The sequence below is a fragment of the Corvus moneduloides genome, chromosome Z (assembly GCF_009650955.1).
Source record: "Corvus moneduloides isolate bCorMon1 chromosome Z, bCorMon1.pri, whole genome shotgun sequence".
Lineage (NCBI taxonomy): Eukaryota > Metazoa > Chordata > Aves > Passeriformes > Corvidae > Corvus > Corvus moneduloides.
In genome coordinates, this window is record NC_045511.1 from 15,281,211 (window position 1) to 15,302,024 (window position 20,814).

General features: G+C 52.7%; 1 protein-coding gene across 9 annotated transcripts in view; it reads right to left on the reverse strand.

Annotated features, from left to right (window-relative positions):
- Positions 1-4,623: 4,623 nt before the first annotated feature.
- RUSC2 (RUN and SH3 domain containing 2) overlaps positions 4,624-20,814 on the reverse strand; it is a 59,722-nt gene continuing 43,531 nt past the window's right edge. For 7 of the 9 annotated variants that reach the window (XM_032097065.1, XM_032097073.1, XM_032097066.1 and 4 more), the window contains 10 exons: positions 18,022-18,807; positions 17,329-17,529; positions 15,972-16,115; positions 14,972-15,048; positions 12,761-12,935; positions 11,620-11,725; positions 10,026-10,072; positions 7,779-8,757; positions 6,555-6,728; positions 4,624-6,238 (listed from right to left, as the gene is read on the reverse strand). In XM_032097065.1, the coding sequence (XP_031952956.1) occupies positions 6,058-6,238; positions 6,555-6,728; positions 7,779-8,757; positions 10,026-10,072; positions 11,620-11,725; positions 12,761-12,935; positions 14,972-15,048; positions 15,972-16,115; positions 17,329-17,529; positions 18,022-18,807 (2,870 nt within the window). In that variant the 3' untranslated portion in view covers positions 4,624-6,057. The remainder of the gene's footprint in view (positions 6,239-6,554; positions 6,729-7,778; positions 8,758-10,025; positions 10,073-11,619; positions 11,726-12,760; positions 12,936-14,971; positions 15,049-15,971; positions 16,116-17,328; positions 17,530-18,021; positions 18,808-20,814) is intronic. The other 2 variants (XM_032097070.1, XM_032097074.1) reach the window with 2 other exon arrangements.

The window sequence follows — 20,814 nt, forward strand, 5'->3', positions numbered from 1 at the left end:
GTGTAGGCTGGAGAGGAGCTGCATCCCGCTGCAATGCCATGGTCCAGGCATGCTGCAATGTTAGGGTCCACACATCCTGCAATGCCAGGGTCCAGGCACACTGCCAGGAGTGTGTCCTGCTTCACCACAAACCTTGCAGGGCACTGGCACTGGAGCCACGTTTCGCAGCAATTGTGTTACCCCAGGGAGGTCACTCTGCTGCAAGGAAATGCTCTCCTGTCGACCTTACAGACATTGTGGCAGATTTGGAGCTCTTGAAGTGTTTGCAAAAAGGGCTGCTGGCTGCTTCTATGGGTCTTTGCTCTCTTTTTTGTCTTATCAAAAATTTACGTCTTACCTGTCTGATACTGCTTTTGTCCTCTACACATGACTTGTTCTCTTTTAGGGAGCCTCTCTGTTTTGAATAACCTATGGCCCTGGTGGTTATTCCTGCTGCTTCCTCTCTACCTTTTGATACCAGGAGCCCTGGAGAGCTGCCTTTACCTCTTTGCAGGATTGCCGGACACTGTGACCATGCTGCTTTATCTGTTTCCTCATTTCCACGTATTTCCCCTTTTTGATGCTGATTAAGAAATCCCTGGACTTTTCAGTCTCTGATAATTATGCAATATCATGGAAAAAAAGCATGTTGTGGCTGTCCCCAGCAGGCAGCCCTTTTCCCATGTTTCTGGGAACATGCTTGGCCCATATTTCCTGCACAGAGCTCAGTTCCCCATCTTTCCCCCAGTCTTGTGGTGCATGTGGAAAGCCACACACTGACACCTTGCTTGCCCCTGCCTGCTATTGCAAACCAGTCATGGGGGTGCTTGAAGACCAGCAGCAGTAGCACTACACCCTGCCCCTTCCTTTCATTTGGGATTGCTGTTCCCAAAGGTGTATCCATGGTGCAAAGAGGTCTGCTTCCCTCCTCTGGAGCAGAGGCCCCATTGCTGGGGCCATACCCTGGAGAATCAGAGAGTCACAGAATGAGCTGAGTTGGAAAGAACCCACATGGATTATCGAGTCCAAATTTTTGCCGTTCACAGGACTTCCCCAAGAGTCACACCTTGGGACTGAGAGTGCTGTCCAAACTTCTTGAGCTCTGTCAGGCTTGGTGACCACGGTGACCAGCTGTGACCACTTCCCTGGGGAGCCTGTTCCAGTGCCCAACCATCCTCTGGGTGAAGAACCTTTTCCTAATATCCAACCTAAAGATCCTCTGACTCAGCTTCAGGCCATTCTCTCAGGTCCTGTCACTGGTCGCTACAGAGGAGAAACCAGTGTCTGAATGGGCTTCTGCCTGCAGCTGGAAGTCAGTGCTTGCACCCACACGTGCTCCTCCCCCGCACGAAGCTCTCCAGGAGCGGCATCTGGCTTGCCAGTCCTTCCCTGACATGGAACACACAGCTGCTGGTGCCAGACTGGCCCTTGCGCCTAAAGCATCCCAGCGAGGGGAAGAGGGCCCTGGGCCATGAAAGCCGCTCACGGGCAGTGCTGCCACTGAAGTTCACTCAGAGGAGGCCTCGTGGGTTTCGGTGTGCTGCTGGAGGCAGTGAGGCAGAGAGGGAGTCAGCGAAGGGCCCGAGGGAGGAAGTCAGTGCGGCAGGAGCCGATTTCAGTGCTGAGCCCCAGGATGGAGCCGCAAGAGCAGCACTGTCCTTCCTCCAGCTGAAGGGGAACCAGGCTGTGCCCCAGTGTCAGCCCAGCACTCCTGTCCTGCTGTCACAAGTGGGGTCACACTGGCCAGGGACCTGGGAAGTGGCTCCCGTGACTCCTGGCTGGGACAGAGGTGGTGCAGGGAGCTGGCCAGTCCCCAGGCCGGGCTGCAGCTGGACTGGCCCAAAAGCTGCATATTCAGCTGCTTTGAGCTCACACAAATTTCTCAGAGGTTAATATGAGCTGGTACTTAGTTTTATGACCCCAAAGTAGTGGCCACAAATATGTCAGAATCACCTGCATGCCCATCCCCAGCCTGGCAGCCCCTGCCCATCATGGCACAGACTTGTGGGATTTCAAATGTTCAAGGATGGGGCCAGACTGGATGGGCCTTTGAACAACTTGATCTAGTGAGTGGCATCCCTGCCCATGGTAGAGGGGTGGAACTAGATGATCTTTAATATCCCTTCCAACCCAAACCATTCTTTAATTCTATGAATTGTGTGTGTGTCACTGCCAGGAAGGGTATAGGAAGGAAAGGCATTCCCTTCTCTCCTCCAATATGTATCAGGCCTTTCCAGTGGACCCATACATTCCAGAGTTCCTTCAGCACTGACAGGCACCCAGGGTCCATGGTCAGAGCCTTTGACCTGTGAGCATAATCCAGGTTCCAATGACCTGGGCAGAGAAGGTCCAAGGGGACCTGTGGATGCTAAAAAGCTGGTAGAGAGCTTCTTGCAGCTTCTCACAAGCTCCTCACAGCTTTCCTGTGAGAAGCTTTTGTTCTTACGCAGTGTCTCATGAGAAAGCAGTTAGAGAAAAGTGAACTCTTTGCAGCTGCGTAATTGTTATGAGAACTGCATATTGGTTTGGGTACATGGAAAAATAATATTTACAGATGGGCATTATACTGCTCAACCTATCACCTTGAGAGGTGGTGGGTGAATAAGCCAATCATGTAATTTCTTTATTGCGAACCACACTATAAAAGATGAGCTTTCCATGAAACATGGTCTTAGCTCTGGCTTCGACCATACTTCTCTGACCTGAATCGATGTCATTTTTCGCCGTCCCTGCGCACAACAGTGACAGGGACCTGCCAGGATCCCCTAGCACTTGACACCAGCAGGTCCTCTCCTCTCAGCTGGCACATGTCCCTCAGATTTTCATGCACATCTGGACTCCCCTTGCACCCTAAATCTGCCCCAGCCATGCTGTCACCCCATGACTACCCCTGCCAACACTGGGTCCCACAGTCTTGTGTGTCATCACCCCTAACCTCTGTACCATGCAGAGCAGATTCCTGTTCCATCAAACTGGGCTCCTCTTTGCTTCCCACATGATGAATCTCTGCTCCCAGGGCTCACCCACAGAGCCCAGCACTTCTTTGCTAAGATCTGCTTTGAGATCTGAAAAGAAGCCAGGAGCAATTTTGCTGAGCAGCAGCTCAGAGCTGCATGCAAGGAGCATGAGAGGAGGACACTGCTGCTGCTCAGGTGACATGAGACAGGTGACATGAGACAGGCAGGACTGACTGTGCATCTTGGTGCTGGTCCAGAGCTACCCCTGGCCTGGCTCTGCACCTCAGGACATACGAGGTGCCCACACCAGCTGAGGGGCCTGGCCCTGGCCAGCAGTGTCCCCCAGAGAGCTGGAGTTCCCATGATGATTATCTACAGATGCCCAGTGTCTTTTCTTCCTGCTTAGCATGACCCTGACAGAGTTCATAGGCTCATGTCCCCACCAGGATCCTACAGCTGACCCTCCAGGACCAGGCCACCAGCAGGGCCACGTGGTCACAGCTCTGTTCCATACTGTCCCAATGTCCCATACACATTGCTGTGTTCTTCCAGCCTCACTGGATTCATGGGCTTTGTGCCCTGTGGCCAGTTCCTGGTTGGCCCAGGCTATCTGATAGCCACCAACCTGGATCTGCTTGACTTCAGCCTGATGACCCCAAAGAAGACCTCAGCAGTTGCAAGCCCCATAGCAGCAATCCCAAATCCAGCCTCTGACACCTTAACCACCCCTCTGTGCCTCCCCTGCATCCAAGGCTACCCCAGCAACAAGCACCCAGTGAGCTGCTCAGTGCCCACAATGCAGGCAGCTGGAAATCCCCTTTCCTGCCCCAGGGCTGACTCAGCACCCCGGGGGGCTGTTTGCCAGCACATGGTCCCCTTCCTCATCTGGGCCAGCCAGTGCATGCAGGGAGAGCAGCCTGGCTCCATGGAACTTGGAAACAGCCCTGACCATTGCCTGCTCTGAGAGCTTAATAAAAGCAGCCCATGTACAAGCCCTGGATGCTCTGTGCTGCTCTGGGCCAGGACAGGGGTTTATACTTCTTCACTTGTACATTTTTTTCCAGCAGTTTTGACGCACTGCACGTGTGCAGATCATTTGTCCACACAGACGCAGCAAACTCCAGAGCGGTGTTCTCGCAGAGAAGGCTGGAGCCGCAAGCAGAGATTTTCCCTTCTCCTTTTGAGCTGCTGAAAGGTAAAGAGAAGAGGTGGCTCTTGAGGTTCACAGTGGACTTGGAGGCCCAATGTTTGTTGTGAGTCTAAGTTTAGAATCCCTGAAGTCCTTCCCTGTGAGTGAGCCATAGCCACTGAAATTCATGGCCAGGTTGTCCCAGCCTATGGGTCCCAGCCCACAACTCCTCCTTCACCTTCACCTTCCCATGACCCAGGAGAAGCAGATTCCAGGCTGAAATGGTGTGATCTGTCTGAAACCTGCTTGGGTCCCCGCAAGCAATGCCCAAGGAACCCCAAACAGCACTGCCTCCCCACAACCTATCATCATGTGTAGTGCCCACTCCCCCAACCCCCCAGGCCTGAACTGACAGGTTTGATTGCTGGGGGCAACCTATCTCCTCCTGAAGGTCTGGTGTAGGCTGTGGTGAACGCAGGAGGAAGCCTGGAGTGCAGTGTCCCAGCAACGGTAACCACCAGACCCTTCCCAGGGATACACCGAAATCACAAGTCTGGGTAGCAGGGAGCTCAATCAGCACCTTTTTTATTAATATGCATCATAAATAAAGAAATAAATAAAGGCGAGACACCTCATTCTAACAGGGAAATACAAATTAAATATGGTGCAACATCCGCTAAGCGATGTACAAGCAGGAGGTAACCTAGCAAGACCAGGGCCCCTTGCCATGGTGAAGCCAGCCCAGGCACGATGCTGTGAACAGCGTCAAGCCGGCCATGGCACCAAATACTGGCATGGCCTTTCATTAACACTGTTCCCCACCTGACAGGCAGGTGAAGATCCCCACTACAGCAGGCGGCATGAACATGGCAAGGAAGGGGTTGACTGGCATTGCCTCTACCAAGGACCCCAGGACCTCCAGTATCCCCTTGTGTTTGTGCACAACACTTATCCCCCCCACCCCACAGCACTGCTCAGCAAGACCAGAAACCCTGTGCCAAAGGGAGCACCACCCCTCCCTCCCCAGGCTCCCCAGCTCCCTCTAGGAGCACCCCCAATCTACTTGCTGGGAGCACTGCCCCCAAATCCCTAGCCCAGTCAGGGACCCTGCCCTCATTCCCTCCCCTCCAGCGCCCCTCCACTGAGCATCCCAGGCGCTGGTTCCCTGCTCAGTGTGGAGGGCGCAGGGCCTCCCCCCAAAGCACCCATCTCTGCACAGGGTGGCACTACCCATCCTGGACCTACATAACACTGAACATCCCCGTGCCTTCCTCACAACCCCACACACCCCTTTGCTCCACACGCACACACATACCCTGTCCCCCTCCCCTGTCTGTGGCCACGCACAGCCCCAGCCCTGCAGTGTGGCACTACCAGGCCACTTGTCCCAGTACACCCCACCAGGAACCACTACAGCACACTAGGACCGGGATGCTCCAGTGTGGGGGAGCCTACCTTGCAGTGCCCCATCAAACACAACCCCTCAGCCCAGCCTCGAAGGGACCCTGACAACGCAGGGTGCTCCCACCCCTGCGGCTGAGGATGCCGGGGATGCTGGAGGCTGCAGACTGCACTGCCACCCTCAGGGAGGGGACGGCCAGCATCCTGCCCCCTCCAGCATCCAACAGCTGGGCAGCAGGGCAGCGCTGCCCTGGCAGGGACTGCTTGGGTTCCTGCAATGTACAAGTCCATGGCCTGTGGGTGCTGGAGACAGTGCGGGGCGGAGGGGGGGTCAGGCGGTCCCTGGTGTGGCTGCATGCATGGCGATGCCTGACAATACGAGGTGCAGCTCGCAGAAGACCCCGGGGGGCTAAGTTGGCCTTTGGCAGCTGCACAAGGAGGAGCAAGAAGGAACCACCTACGGTTACTGTATTCTGTAATGGCAGGAAAGGTAAGAAACTAGCAAGAAGCTGTGTTTGTTCCTCTGGCAGGGTAGGCTACCCCAGAGGAGCCTCAGCAGCCCAGGGAACTGTGCTTGGCCTCCTAAACGTGTCAATAGTCCTCGTCCTCAGGGTGGGTGACGTACATGATGGGCACCAGTCCCTTCTCAGAGCCAAGGCTGCACTGCAGCCAGTCACCATCCACCTTGGAGATGACCTGCAGAATATCCCCTTTGTTGAAGCTCAGTTGTCCTGCCTCAGTGGCAATGTGATGGCAAAGAGCTTTCACCTCACTGCAGGCAGAAGGAAAGTAGGGTTAGCTCACCTCAGGACACTCACCCCACCCAGGGACCACCACAGGCCCAGAGGAGAGAGGAAAACATCCCCTGCTTCCCTTGCCAGCCAGGCTCCCAACTGCCCCCCCAGCTCCCCACCACCCGCAGACTGTGGAGTTGTGGTGGATGGATGCACAAGCTGCATCACTGTCCCCAACCATTCCCTGGTCCACGACTACGAAGGGGGTCAGGCAAACTGCAACAGGTAGAGCCGTACCACCCTCAACCTACCCCATCCCAGCACCTGCAGGATTGACCACTTGGTGCCACTCACCAGGTAGGGTGAGGAGACATCCCCCGGGCTGGTTGTGCCACAGCGGGTGCCTCAGGTGGTTCTGGATGGGGAGGGTCTGGCTCTGGGGCTGCTTCACGCCACATGCTAGCCCCAACTGTCTGGGCCACCAGCTGGAACACGGACTTGTCCAAGCTCAGCCAGCCAGAGGGCAGCCTGGAAGGAGGAGACAGAAGCAGTCAGTGGCAGGAAACCGCACCCGGGGAACAGAGCAGCTGCTTCCATGGCAAGGTCATGCCTTAGAGGTTTGGCTTCATGCACAAAGTGCACTGCTAGGCAGTGCCCCAGGTCTCCAGGCAGGGAGAGCTCAGCTGTAACACCACAGCCTGGACTGGGAAGGACATTTCCAGTGGTCATTTTCAGGAGCAGTAAGGGTATATAGAGGGAGAGACAGTGCGGGGAGGTCTCAGCTACTGGGGACAACTTCATGCCTCCCCCTCACCTGTTGTGAGCAACAGGGATGGCTCCGTGTTCTGTTCTCAGTATGTGGTTTTGGGAGGGATGAGGCGATGATGGGGCCGTGTAGCAGAGTTTAGATGCCAAGGTAGTGGTAGTGATGCCTTAGGTTTTAACTGTTACATTTTTCAAATTCTGTATTGCTTAGTGTGTAAATTTGAAGTTTCTTGTAGCCTGTTAACTTCTGCTCTTTCATGCTACGTAGACGTAACAAAGCCTGTCCAGGCCTGCTCTCCAAGGACACCCAGACCGTCCTAGGCCCAAAAGGTATAAACCAAAGAGCAAGGGGGGCAAGCAGAGGAGAAATTACACCATTAAACTGAAGCTTTAATTGCAGAATTAACCCTGCTATGCAAATGAACCAAACCTATAAAAGTGTGAAGAACTCGGGACCTGTTGTCCATCTCGGGGTCCATCTTGGCAACAGCCTCTGGCTCCCCAGCCAGGGGGTACCTTTGAAGGCCTTTCAAATAAATACCTACCTTATTCCCTTACTCCTGTCTGGTCTCTGTTTCTAGGAGGCCTCTTAAGGCATCAGCAGAGCTCAGACAGAAGAGGAAAGCCTATGAGATGGACTGAGCAAGGCAATGGGAAGAATTAAGGCAGGCTGGCAGGACTGAGCAGGGTTACAGACCCATGATGCACCACCATGGTGTAGCCCAGCGGTCAGCTATTGGCCTGACTTCCACCTGTACTGCCACACTCCAGGTTAACCAGCCCTTCTCAGCCCCAAAACACAGCTGCCCTTACCTGTTTGGTTGCCTGGGCTCTTTTTGTACCTTCCTGGACCCAAACAAGTGTCCCCACTTGATGGGCTGGCTGCCCTCTGATGCACTGGTGCTGCTGTCCTCTTGGGGGGCTGCTGCTGCTGCTGCTCCCACTCTTTGCTGAGTTTCCTTCTCCTTGCTGCGCTTCAGCTCGGTAAGCACAGAGTCTGGGGGGCTGCCCATCCAGAAGGGCCAGCTCCGTTCTTTCACCTCTTCGCCGACCACTACCTGCTGGGGCTTTTCCAAGGGCTCTTCCACGGCTTCAGGACTTGGCTTGCTGGCTGCCTTGGGCCTCTCCTCCACGTTGCCCTCTGCAATGGGACAAGCCTCTGCACCCTCCACCACCCCTTCTCGGGGAGGTGGTGCCTTGTGGGTCTCCACTGACCTGGGCGCAGGGTTCAAATCCGCCTTCTTCTTCTCAGAGCGGATGAACTTTGAGCCTTCGGCTGAGCCCTCAATGTAAATCTGAGAGGTCTGCATGAGCTGGTACCACCAGCCTGCCTGTTTGTCCTTCTTCCCCTCCCATGTGCTCTCTTGCATCTTACTCTGCTCTTCCTGCCTGTCACCTTCTCCGCAGGAGGCCCCCACTCCCTTGATCCTCTTCTCACTCACAGCTTGCTGTGGGCTGTGCCCTGGTGAGATGTCACCATCTCTGGCACCCCCTTGGCACGTTTCAGGAGCAGTGCTGCAGCCGTCGGGATCCTCGCTGCTGCCCCGGGTCCGCATCAGCTGCAGGGTGGAGTGCACGGAAAGCAGCAGGTCCTGCTTCACACGCAGCAGCTCCTTTTGCTGCTGCTGCTCTTTGCCCATCTGCATTAGGTGGTGCTCAAAGAGGAGGTCCAGGTTGAAAGGCAGCAGGGAGAGAGGCTGAAGCAGGAGCAGGAGTTCCTCGAAAAGAGGCTGGCACACGCTGTGAGACAGGCACAAGAAGCCCACTGGCTGGTAGTGTGCCAGGATGATGTCTGTAGGGAAACAGACAGGAATTAGAGGAGACGCTCTTGCCACCATTGCCAAGCCACCATGAAGCTGCTGAAGCTATGAGGAAAGGAGATGGACACCAGTTTTTGGTCAAAGTGTGAGGCTGAGGCCTGGGTCAAGAAGCACCAGTTGCTCTGTGAGCTCTCAGGAAACCGGCCCAGACAGAGCTCTCCAGCTGTGCCTGCAGCCAGGACCTGCCTGGCAGACTACCAACCCAGATGACCTCTGCCACCAAATGCCATGGAAATAGAATGGGAATAAAGAGCATGAAAGGCTTGTCACATGGGAAAATTCTATTCTTCATCTTCTGGAGACGAAGGAGGAGCTGCACATACGGGCAGTACCAGTCCCCTACAGACAGAGGTGTCAGGGGCAGCTGGGTACTGTCTTTCCAGAGATCTGTCAGGGCTGAACTGTGGGTCTTAGCAGAGAATGAACTAGCATTTCTATCTGTAGCATTCATAGTTCACTTGATTTGACCACATCTGTACTACCCCTCTGTCCCGTTCTGTTGTCAGGTCTCACTACCAGGGAGAGAGCTGGGAATGGGATTTGTGGCCCCAGCCCAGTGAGATAACAAATTTACACCACAAACAGAACTTGCACCTTACCTCCCCTTTGCTTAGCTCTCATCACCCTGACAGCCCCAGCTTCTGCTCACACTTCCAGCTCTTAATGATGGCTTGAAATAGGTGGTTGTCTTCTGCTTCAGAAAGCCAGGATAAGCATAGATCTTATTCTATTCTATTCTATTCTATTCTATTCTATTCTACTCTATTCTATTCTAATCTGCTACAAAACAGACATATCCAGTAAAACCTGCTTTTTGTTTGTCAGATTTTCCTTTCCATTTCTTTCTATTTCCCGTGCCTGAAGAATTTCAGGTAAGCGTGCATATCTCTAGGCATACCAAAGTCTCAGGCACTGGGCAGGGAACACAGAAATTTGGGGAGCCTTAGATCTGATCTCCTGCAGATAGACTGAGGGATCTGCACTGATAGCCTTGGATAGTAGCTGCAGGTGGGAAGGAGAATGGAAGTCCAGGCTCAGGTGGAAGGAGCTGCATGGCACTTGGACTTCCACCTGGGATTTCCCTGGTACATTGAGACTGTGTATAGCTTAGTCCATCGGCTCAGGGCAGAGAAGAGCAGCCCAAGCCGAGAGAGCAACAAGAGAAACACATTTCCATCCCATGCTCTATTTGTGTGCAGAATTTGGCTCCCACTGCAGCCCACAGCCCTCAGGCTCTTACCTTCATGGTTGTAGAGGTGGTTGAACCAGAACTCCAGGGACCGGATGCTGCAGGAACAGAAAATTAGCAGGGTAAGAAAGAAATAGTGAAGATCTATTCACCTCATCCATCCTCACTGTTCTGCCACAAGAGGTGTGGCTGGAAAAGGGCATTTGCAAAGCATGAGCTTGTGTGTGAAGCTCAGAGAAAGGACAGTGGCTCAGTCCCATCAGCATACCCTGATCACAGCCACCCAGCCTGTCACCGAACATCTACATGGCTTTACATGTGCAGTTGTAACCCTTAACAACCATGTTTGCAGCAAGATTCCTCGCTAATCTGCTCCTATGTCCTTGGGAGAGCTTTGTTCGCTGAGACGAGGCTGCTGTGGAAGAGGCAAATTATCTACAAAACAAAGACCAGTGCTGCTGGCTCAGCCCAAAATATGCTGGTATCCTCTGCCAGCAGGGGAGAGCTGGGTCACCTTGTGTGGGGAGAGCAGGGCAGAGCTTGTTCCTGCCTGTAGGAGTTCTACAACATCTGGAGATCTTGGGAACTCTGTTGCCACTGCCAGAGCTCTTGCTGACCACCAGAGAGGAGCAGGGAAACACCATCCTAGGAGCACTTATCCCTTCACCCACTAAAAGGTATTGCTGCCTTCCTCTGTTAAACACAGCACACTATGCACACTCCTTATGCAAACTGGAAGGGCCGGTCTGGAGTCCTAGAGCAGGGCAACCTCTCCTTCAGATCCTTGCCTTGGGAATGCCTTGGGATCCACTGCAGCTCCACGAAACAGTGGTTTTGATGCCATGAAGATTTTTTGCCTTTTCTTTTATACCGCTGTTATACCTTTTTACAACTTCTGTATTCCTAGTGCTTTTTGCCTACGTTCTTGGACTTGTTTGTCAAGCTAAGAGGCTAAACATTTTAGAAGCTTCATAGCTAAGGATCAGTGTGCCCCAGACCCCAAGGTCCTCTCCAGAACACATTCTGTAAACCAAGATAGAACCATCCAGGGGAAGGCTCCTTGGGGAGGGGGGCTCACTTGAGCCTCTCATTAGAGAATCTTTAATAGATATGCTAATTAATAAAAACCTATAATGTCATACCCGATCTTTTGGGGTGGGCATTTGGCAGGGTGCATTTCAATGCACATGACCTGGACGTGTGCACCTAAGGATCCTTAAAATAAATACCAAGGTAAAATCCCTTTTCCCCTTCTAACCATGTATGACTCTTGATTTTAAGACCAGGAAAAGGCATCAGTTTAAAGAGGGATTTCCAAGAGTAATTAATGCATATATTATGTCTAACCTCATATGAAGCTGGACAGAGTTTTCTCACTCAATGTTTTGGGGCTAAAACAGACTGACCCTGTTCTGCAGCTGACTACAGCCACTCATTCTCAGTCCTGACCTGGAAGGGGAGGGTTTGATCCACCTGGAGTTCCCTGAGGCTTACAGCTTCTTCCTTCCCTTGCCTACTTCTGAGAGGTGGCTTCCCAGATTCTTAAGTTCTTTTCATGGTCATCCGTGCCTGCCTGCATTCATGGACCAACAGCTGCTGCCAGCCCTGGACAGGGACATGGAGCCACCCCAGGGGTCCTGCTTACTTGAGGAGGCCGAAGATGAACGCGTTGAACCTCATGGTGTGGTTGGTGAGCTCTGTGTACTGGCTGATCTTACTGTAGAGGCTGTGCAGCAACTTTGTAGAGGGGCCTGTAGAGAGAAGCAAATGGTTGAGATTAGCTGTGGTGAGCAAAGCCAAAACTGCACCACAGGATGGAGCATCAAGGCAAGATGGATGCTGTCTGGGTGTCCATGTCTGTGTGTGCTTTGCCTCTCCACCACGCCAGCATGAGCTCACTCCATCCCAACATTTAACCACACATGGGAGGTGGGTTGTGGTCCCTCCCAGACTGCCACTCCAAAACTCTGGGAGAGTTTCAATACCACAAGGACCTGCCTCCCACACTTCAGTGTCAATCGCAGCCGTTGGCTCAAAATCAGCATGTAAAGAGAGTACTGTGCTGCATGCTTATACTTTGGGGTGTCTGCAATCATAGAGATAACCCCAGCGCTGAAGATTTGCCATAATCTGGCTATGAGGCTTCCCAGTATGATGCAGAAACCAATGTGGAATTAATTTTGTTGGTTGTCTATCGCGGTATCCCGCAGTGGTAGGGAGGAGAAGAGAAATCCAGCAGGCAGGAATTGTGCAGCAAGATTCATTTATTTCATTATTTTACAACTCTTTTATACACTTTTCTCTTCATAGTCTAATTGGTCAAAGCATCAGCCACCCCTTGGGGTGATTGGCTAAAATCCTAAAACATCCATTGTCAAAATATTTTTCTACTGTACTATAAACAAGGCTTTGCAAGGTCGCAGGTGTTCATAGTTTATAGAACTCTACAAATATCTCCCGTGAGAGAGAAAAGTATCTCATGGGACTGGAAAGAAGCAACACAAATTCTTGCTAGCAGCATTCTGTATCCACAGGTGTCTTTTTTTCCTTTTTTTTTATTGGTTTGGCCTGTTAGGGAGAATTTGCAAATTTCAGGGGAAATGCCAGTAAATGCTTGGGCACAATAGTGCAGTGTCTCTCCCTTCTTGCAAGAGCCAGTCAACGTGCACCCTGTTCCAATGCAGGAAATGTGTGTTTTGCACTCCCATCCTTAGAGCCAACCTTCCCCAGCACCTCCCAACCACAACTACCACAGAGCTGCAGGCACTGCTGCACAACATCCATACCTAGCTGGGTGGATGCCTCCACCACGCTCCAGGGGATGTTCCTCCTCTGGCCGATGATCATGTCCAGGACGTAAGCCTTGAGCCCATCACTCAGAATGTCCCGGACAGCTGGGCACAGGTATTTCAGGATGAGATGCCCCACATTAGGGCTCACAGAGCTGTTCCCAAGTTTGGCCTAAGGCACAACAGGCAACAGGGAGAGTGTTGGTAACTGTTTTCAAGGTAGAGATGCATGGAAACAGTTCAGCCCCACTTGCCTACTATAGGCACCCAGCAAGCAACATCCAGGCTCAGCAGCTCCTTGAACATGCAGGGTCTTTGCTTTCACTCCTGATGCTTCATACACCAGTTGTGGATTGCTCTGTGCAAAGTCTTCCCCAGGCTGGGAAGAGGCAATGACTTGAAAAAAGAATATCCTAGCTTGGGAAGAGGATATCCCAATTAGAAGGGATGATGGGTTCTCCCAAAAGGTGTAACCAGGCTCTCCTGCTGGAGGAAGAAAAGAGCTGGGGATTTTCCTGCTGCTGTAGATTTTCTTGTTGCTAATTTTGGAGCAGGAAGCACCAAGCCACATAGAAGTACCAGCTCCGAGGGGTTAAGGAACACTTAACTCAGTGACATATCAAACTCTAACTCCTAGGGATTACTATGAATAAACAGGGTGAGGGCAAAATGGATGGCCAGAGCTCAGACTGAGGTGCAGAGGAAGCATGTAAGAGCCCAACACCAGCCGAGCAAGGACACATTCCGCTGCTTACAGTCTTTGAGCTGCCAAGGCGGTCTATCCAAATAGGTCAGGCAATGGTGTTCAGGGCGCAGATTTTACCAGCTGAGCTGGAATTATACTGACCACTTGGCACAGGTTCACAAAAGCCCTGAACTGAAACTGAACTTGGCTCAGGAATAATCCTGTCAGATCCACTGAGCACGGCAGCAGCAGGGATGGATGCTGCCTTTTGACAGGTGAATGCTCAACCCCTGGCACATAAAGAAATCCAAGGTTAAAACCACTGCATTGTCTGATAAGCATATTAATGGGGGAATGCTGAAATTATTCCCTAAACCTACACTGTAAGGATTGGAAATCCACAGTGAAGCCTTAAAAAGCTGTGGGAATCTCAACAGCTCCAGTTATGTTGCAGAGCAATCTCTGCATCAGCAACAGCCGCAATTAGGGGAAAATGACTCTGGGCTCTGAGATAAGATTGAACGGTTTTGGAATCTGTCCCAGTCAGGTTTCTCCTTGGGGATGGCATGCCAGGGGAGTTGTCATGTCCAAATAGCGTCACATTGCTGCCCAGAGTCGCCTGACTGAAGCTGAGCATTCAGCACTGAGAGGAGGCACCACAAACATGCTGGGTGTCACAGGACTGCAAACAATGCCTGGTACAAACAGAAGAAAAATTGCTCTGCTTCTGTGTCATTCCAGAAATGCGGGAATGAGGGAGCACAGGCCAAAGACAGCCAGCCCCAGGGCAACCTAGATGCACTTGTGTGTTATTCCAGAAATGGGAAATGAGGGGAGCACGGGCCTAACACAGCCAGTCCCAGAGATGTACTCTGACTACAAGAATGTATTCCTGGTAAGGGCTACCATGGGGGTGACCAACTGCCCCAGATGGGCAAAGACTGATGCACTTTTTTATCATTATTGAGCCCCATGAGACACTGAGGGATGGGGAACACTGCACTGTGTCCTGGCACCAGTGCCAGGCCACAGTCACAGGACATGTGGAGGAGGGAGACACAACTCTCCACTGTGTGAGATAAAAGAATGGTGTGCTGCATCAGACCAGAAGGGCAGCTGGTCTGGTATTTTTTCTTATAGAGAGCCATAGCAAGTACATAAGAAAGAGTTAAACCAGAGCAAACATATCTAATACTTGCCTTTTATACTTTCACGGCCTACAACTACTTTCAACTCAGACACTAAGCTGGACATTATTCCTAAGTGTTTAGTAAACATCAGTGAATTTCCCTTCCCTGTGTTTTTCCTGATCTTCCTTTAAATACATGTACTTACTGCAGTATGCAGCAGGAATTGTCACAGATTTACTATCTGCTGCATGGTGTGCCATCACCATTGTTTGATTTGTTCTTGGTACTCCTGCCTTCATTAGGTATCCTGGAGTTTTTTACTGGAAGAGAATGGAGAGGCAATCTTGCTCCGTTATTCTCTGTGTCACTCAGAATGTCGAATGCTAGACATACCTTCACCCCTGGATCCCTGCTGGTTCCAAAGTGAGCCACAATCAGGTCAACAGCAGTGTTGATAGCCTTCACCAGACCTAGAGGGAAACAGCAGGTCAGAGAGCTGCCTGAGTGGCTGCTAGGACAGACCCTGACAAAACACTCCTTGAAGTAATCAGCTAAGGGCACTGCAAGGCCATGTCTGCACACAAGCCCTCTTTGCCAAAAAACATGCAGACACTCTCCTAAATCCTCACCAAAAACTGTTCCTGCTGGTTCCAGCACTCACCTATCAGCCTGACAGTAGGAGGACCTGTCAATATTCCCACGGGACAGGGACCATCACCTCCACACCCCATCCACTGAGACAGAAGAGATGGGATCTGAGGCAATGAGTCTTTTGCTGCCTTGGTGCCACACGGAGGCAGGGCAGAAGCCTTGTCTTTGGCAGGTTCTGTAATGACTTTCAGTAACAAGCCAGTGGTATGTAGTCTGACATCTACACCAGGATAATGTGAGAACAGAACTGAAACGGGAGGGAAAGCTGCCACCTGGTAATCATGAACACATAGCTGGCAAAAGCATGGGAACCCTTCTGCACATCGGCTGCCTCTGAAATTGTAACAAATCAGCTGTCAAATTCCCCATCCCCAACCCTGCCTTCTAGCATGGATCCCACCACGGCCATATCTTGTCCTGCTCTGGAGTCCTTTCTCCCACCTTTTTATATAATTGATATAATTTTATATTACTTATATAGGCTTGAACAGACTTTTTACCTAAATTACAAAACCTCAGGTTAGCACATCTGCAACGCCACACAGATACACACAGGTCTACCCTTGTATGTAGAGCCTGAGGTGGCGGCATGCCCTGCCTTAGGATCACACTCCCGTGCCTGTCTGCTCTCTCTGCCCATTCTTGTGCGCCTAAGATCCTTTCTAATCGTATTTCCTGGCACAAGCAGCTCAAGCACACTCTGTGGCACATTGCACGGTCCACCGGAGATGCATGGACTCACCCTTCTTCTGCAGCAAGTCGATGGAGATGGACTCTGTGTTGCCATCTGGGGAGAGGCAGAACTCAGCAGGAGGTTTCTCTGCTAGCGAGAAGTAGTCAGGGAAAAAGTCATTGTAGGTAAGCTGGAGTTGCCTCATAGACTGTCCTGTGGGGACAACACAGAGGGGACAAGGATCAGCCCCAATCCCTCACACCAAAGCCTCTTTCATGTTGTTTGCTTTTCCCAGAAGCAACCTGCACCAGCAGCAGTCTTCGTGCCAGCCTGTCCTCTGCTGGGACAGCAAGGCCACAGGCTTGTTCCTGCCCCAGCACTGGTTTGCAATGTGTGCCTGAACAGTTGATCCCCATCACCTTCCCAGTATCCATCTCCAGCTTGACTGGGGGCCCAGGGGCTCTGGAAGATGCCGTGGGAGGCTCAGTCTCATGGGCTGGGGCTAAGGGAAACCTTGCTGCACCAGAGTCTCCAAGCTGCTGCAAGCAGGGCAGGAGTCAGCACAGAGAAAATCATTACTTGTCACACACAGGCACCCACAGACAAGAAGCTACTATGTTTGCTGCCTGTCCTCTGGGATGGCCTCTGTTTTCAAGGGGTGAGTGACATCCATAGGAGTTCTCCCATATGCTTGACTTCCATCTGTTTGACTCTGGGGTATGCATCTTCCCTTGAAGAAAGGATTGAGAAACTGTTTGTGTTGGCAGAGTGAGGTATAAGGCTTTGAGGAATTCCCTCCATGGCTTGAGGCTAGCCTGTAGATGCTCTCCCTCTCACAGACAGATGACACTGCTCTCCCCACAGGACTCTTGGAGGCTCAGTCAAAAGCAGCCTGCCCCTGTCAGCCCTTCCTGCAGCGGTTTTGGAGGACAGGGAAGACCTTAAGGGCAAAGCGTGGAGAAGACAGAGTCCCATAAAGGCTTTAGTGTTGTCAGCTGCCCCGTGAAAGCTACAGCTCAGTGTGGGCTGGGGTAGATGGTCAGGCACTGTGGGGCCAGACCCGAGATCTCCAAGGGCCCCCCCAACTCCTGTGTGAGACAAACTACAGTCTGGCCACAGCCCAGGAGCATTTCTTGAGGTCTAAATGTGCTCTTGCGCCATTCACTTTGCCCTTCAATCCAGCTCAGAGCTGGACGTGACTGCTCTCACCTCACGCAAGAGGGAGGCTCCACAAAGATTTGAACCAGTGAAGCAATTTTCACCTTCTTCTTGAACCCTCCAGCCCCACTGTGAATGGATGTATCATCCCTCCTGCTCTGAGCAGGCAGAGCAGTGATGAATCCAAGCTTAACCTGAGCCCCAAGGAAACTGAGCCTGAGTCCCAAGGTCACCTCCCAAGAACCCCCAGCAGAAAGGTGGTGCGCACCATTCAGCTTGCAGTGGAAATGGCTGGTGCTGAGAGCGCCAGGCAGCTCAAAGATGGGGTTGCCCCGGTTCAGCCGAGGCTCTTGCTGCCTCCTGTCCAGGCTGCCTGCTAAGCTGGGCAGCCCCGAAACGCGGTCCAGACCCAAGGGGTTCCTCCGCCTGTACTCCCGCCACTTCAGCGCTTGTGGGGAGAGGTGGTTCGCTGGGATGCCACGGGCAGTGAGCACCAGACAGGATGACGAGAGCACATGGGAGGATGCAGACGGGAAACACGAAGAGAGAAGAAGAGAAAGAAGGAGGACAGAGAAAGAGAGACAGCACATTACTCAGAGGTCCAGCAGCGTTTCAGGACATTAGCACATGCACATGAGGACAAGTGGAGGCCGCTGCCTGGCACAGCAGGCCAGGAGCTTGCATGCCCTCATGGCTGCAGGCATAGAGGCAGCAGGTTTGGGGTGCAAGCACCTGGCACGGGGTGCTGTAAGACCAGCAGCCCACACTGCCCTCTCTGGAAACACGGTGTAGGAGTTGGGACTGGATGGACATGCTCTTAGTATAGGTCTTCCTCCAGCACCCGGATGCAATTTTACCCTGGTCTGTGGCTGTAAGAAATGGTGGTACTATAGGGAGCAGCCATGGCTGTAGGGAGCTGGAGACGCTCCAGACTAGCAGGTCCTGGAGGATGGGTACCTACCATTGACAGGCCGTATTCCCATGCTGCTCAGGGGACCAGAGCTGCTGGCTTCACTGCCACTTCTCCAGTGGGAATCTGCATGGCCTCCTACTCTGCTCATGGACAGGCCACCCACCAAGAGGGGCGGGAGGGACCCACTGTGGAGTCGGTACTCGGAGAGTGGTGGGCTTGGCTCCAGCGGGGCCTCCTTCTTGGGAATCAGCTTGGGGTTCTCCTTTTGCCTCAGGGTGTCAGCTTTGGTGGCTTTGGAGGGCTGCATGGCACTGACAGCAGGGGATGACCTCGTGGGAAGCAGGTTGGCAGAGATGGGGCAGGACCTGCTTCTGGGGGGCTGGCTGTCTTCAGCTCTCTCTGCGGTGGGCGAGGAAGAGGAGTCCACGCTTTGGAAGAAAGGCAAGTTGCACCGCACGGGGGAGTAACTGCCCAGAGGGGACGGACGGGTTGTTTCGGGGCCAGGCTTCTTGATGCACCCATCACTGCGCGAGGCAGCTCCGTCTGCTGAGCGCTGGGTCACGAGCATGCCATGGGCTTGGCTCCCCGCCACCGCCACCCGCTCTGCCGAGGTGGCCAAGGCCGAGGACTGGGAACTGGAGATCTGCTGGCTGGCAGACCGGTTGCTGGACAAGCTGTAGAGCTGGGAAAGGCTGGAGGCAAAATGACTGTGCAGGGCACGTGCCTTGGGTGGCTTGCTGAAATGGTGCTGAAAAACAAAGGGCTGGATGGGCAGCGTTGTGGGACGCTGGTCCTTGCTGTAGCGTACTACAGGCTTGCTGTCTGTGCCACCACCTTCAGAGAGAGAAAGGGGAAGAAAGTGTGAGGACAGGCAGAGCGACAATCATCGTCAGCCAAGCAGATTGCAGGCAAAAGGGAATGTGCTCTCTGTTGCAGAAGGAAAAGGGTGAGCTAGAGGCCAGTTACAGACTGGTTCAAATCTGAACTGGTTATGCACACCAAGAGCTGGCAAGATAAACATATGTGGCCCCAAATGCAGAGTTTCCAGCTGTCTGGAAGAGCAGAGCACTGCACCAGGAGCTTGTCTGTCCTGGTAGGGTCACCAGCTTCACATCCTTTCCCAATGCCTTGCCCCCTGGACAGCACAAAGCCATGGTGTGAGGTGCCTGCCCTTGAGCTGCCTCTGCCCAAGCAGTACCACAAAGTCAAGGCCCAACACTTTGTGGTACAGTCAGATTTCCTATCTGAAAGGATCTGACTGTCCCCTCCCACATGCACTGCAGACTTGCCCAGCCCAGCACAAAGCATTACATGCAATAGCACTGCAGCTCTGCATCCCACATCGCAACATACTGGTGCTGTTGCAAAGGCTGCCTGCTTCCCCTTCTCCCTCCCTCTTCTTTCTCCTGTAACTGTCCCCGCTTTGGAACACAGAGCTTCCTTCATCCCCCTGCTGCTACCAGACCTTAGCAGGACACACCCAGCATCATGCCTCCAACCCTGGAAAGCGCCAGTCTACTCCAGCAAATGATGTACTGGGATGTCCTGAGGGAGTGTGGTGGGCTGATCTCCATGTGTACATGCCTCCAGCTCCTGATGGGGCCACAAACATCCTGAGGGAGACAGCTGTGACACACTGTGCGTTCAGTGCAGAACACACACAGCACTGGTTACATACATGGGGCTGACTGAGATCCCTGATCAGCCCTGGTGTTACCCAGTGTCTGTGGGGTGCTCCAGACCTTTCTCCCTGTAGCCAGCTTTTAGCAGGGCTTGCTTTCCCTCTAGTCCCTCTCAGAGATTCTGGGCTTGCATGCTGCTCTGGGCTGCAGCAAGGCAGATACATGTCCATCTCCAGCTGCAGGCAGAAGCCTCCTGCACAGCCCTAATGCCTGCCTTGCTGTCACAGTGCAGAGGGAGGGACCCCATTGGAGTGGTGGGCAGCAACTGCTGGGATGTATTACCCCGAAAGCTCCTGTCTGCCCCCTCCTGCCTGAGCAGGGCCTGCTCCTTCCAAGCCCTCCCTCTGAAGCTAAGAGGGCTGCTCCCATGCTGCCCTCTCCCTGTAGAGACCTGCCATCCCAAACCAAGCACACACTCAAGGCTCAATAAACAAACAGGACAATAACTAAAAATCTTTTGCTCCAAGGGCCAAAATCTCTCCCACTCCTGACATGGCAATAAACCACATGTTCTTACCTCCTGCCAAAATTTTTGAGGACATTAAATGGAGACAGTCTGGTTTTTGACATGGTAGGGGCTATTTACTGCAGTGGTCTGGTCAGAGGCATTTTAGAAGGGCTTCTACCTGTGAAGCAGGTGTAAGACCTGCCTAGGGCAGAGACAGGTCTCCCACAATGCTGGAGAAATCACCATACCTCTGAAGGGAGTGTCACAGAGCTTCCTCACGAGGACAAGTGACAGCAATATCAAGGTGGGAAACAACTCACATATTACAGGAGTCCCTACAGAGGTAACTGTGACAAAGGCTCTCCATGGGAACCTTTGCTGCAATCCACAGCACTGTGGAGGGCGTGACCAGGATATTCCAGCAGAGACACACAGGCTAGACTCTTAAGGACTCACACTGTAAGTCCCAGCAGAACCTGTGTGAGCTTCCTGAACCTGCATGGAGAGAAGATTGCTGGCTGTGCCTCTTCCTTCTCCACTTCTGCCCCAAATAGCTCCAAAGAAGAAAGGCTGTGACTATGACTCTACTGGGCATCTTCACATCTCTGTCTTAGGAGCTAAGGGCAGGTGATTCTTATGGACAAGCACAGTAAATTCCCTGCAAGGGATACAACCCTTCAAGCTGCACAGACTCTCTCAGTGCTAATGCCA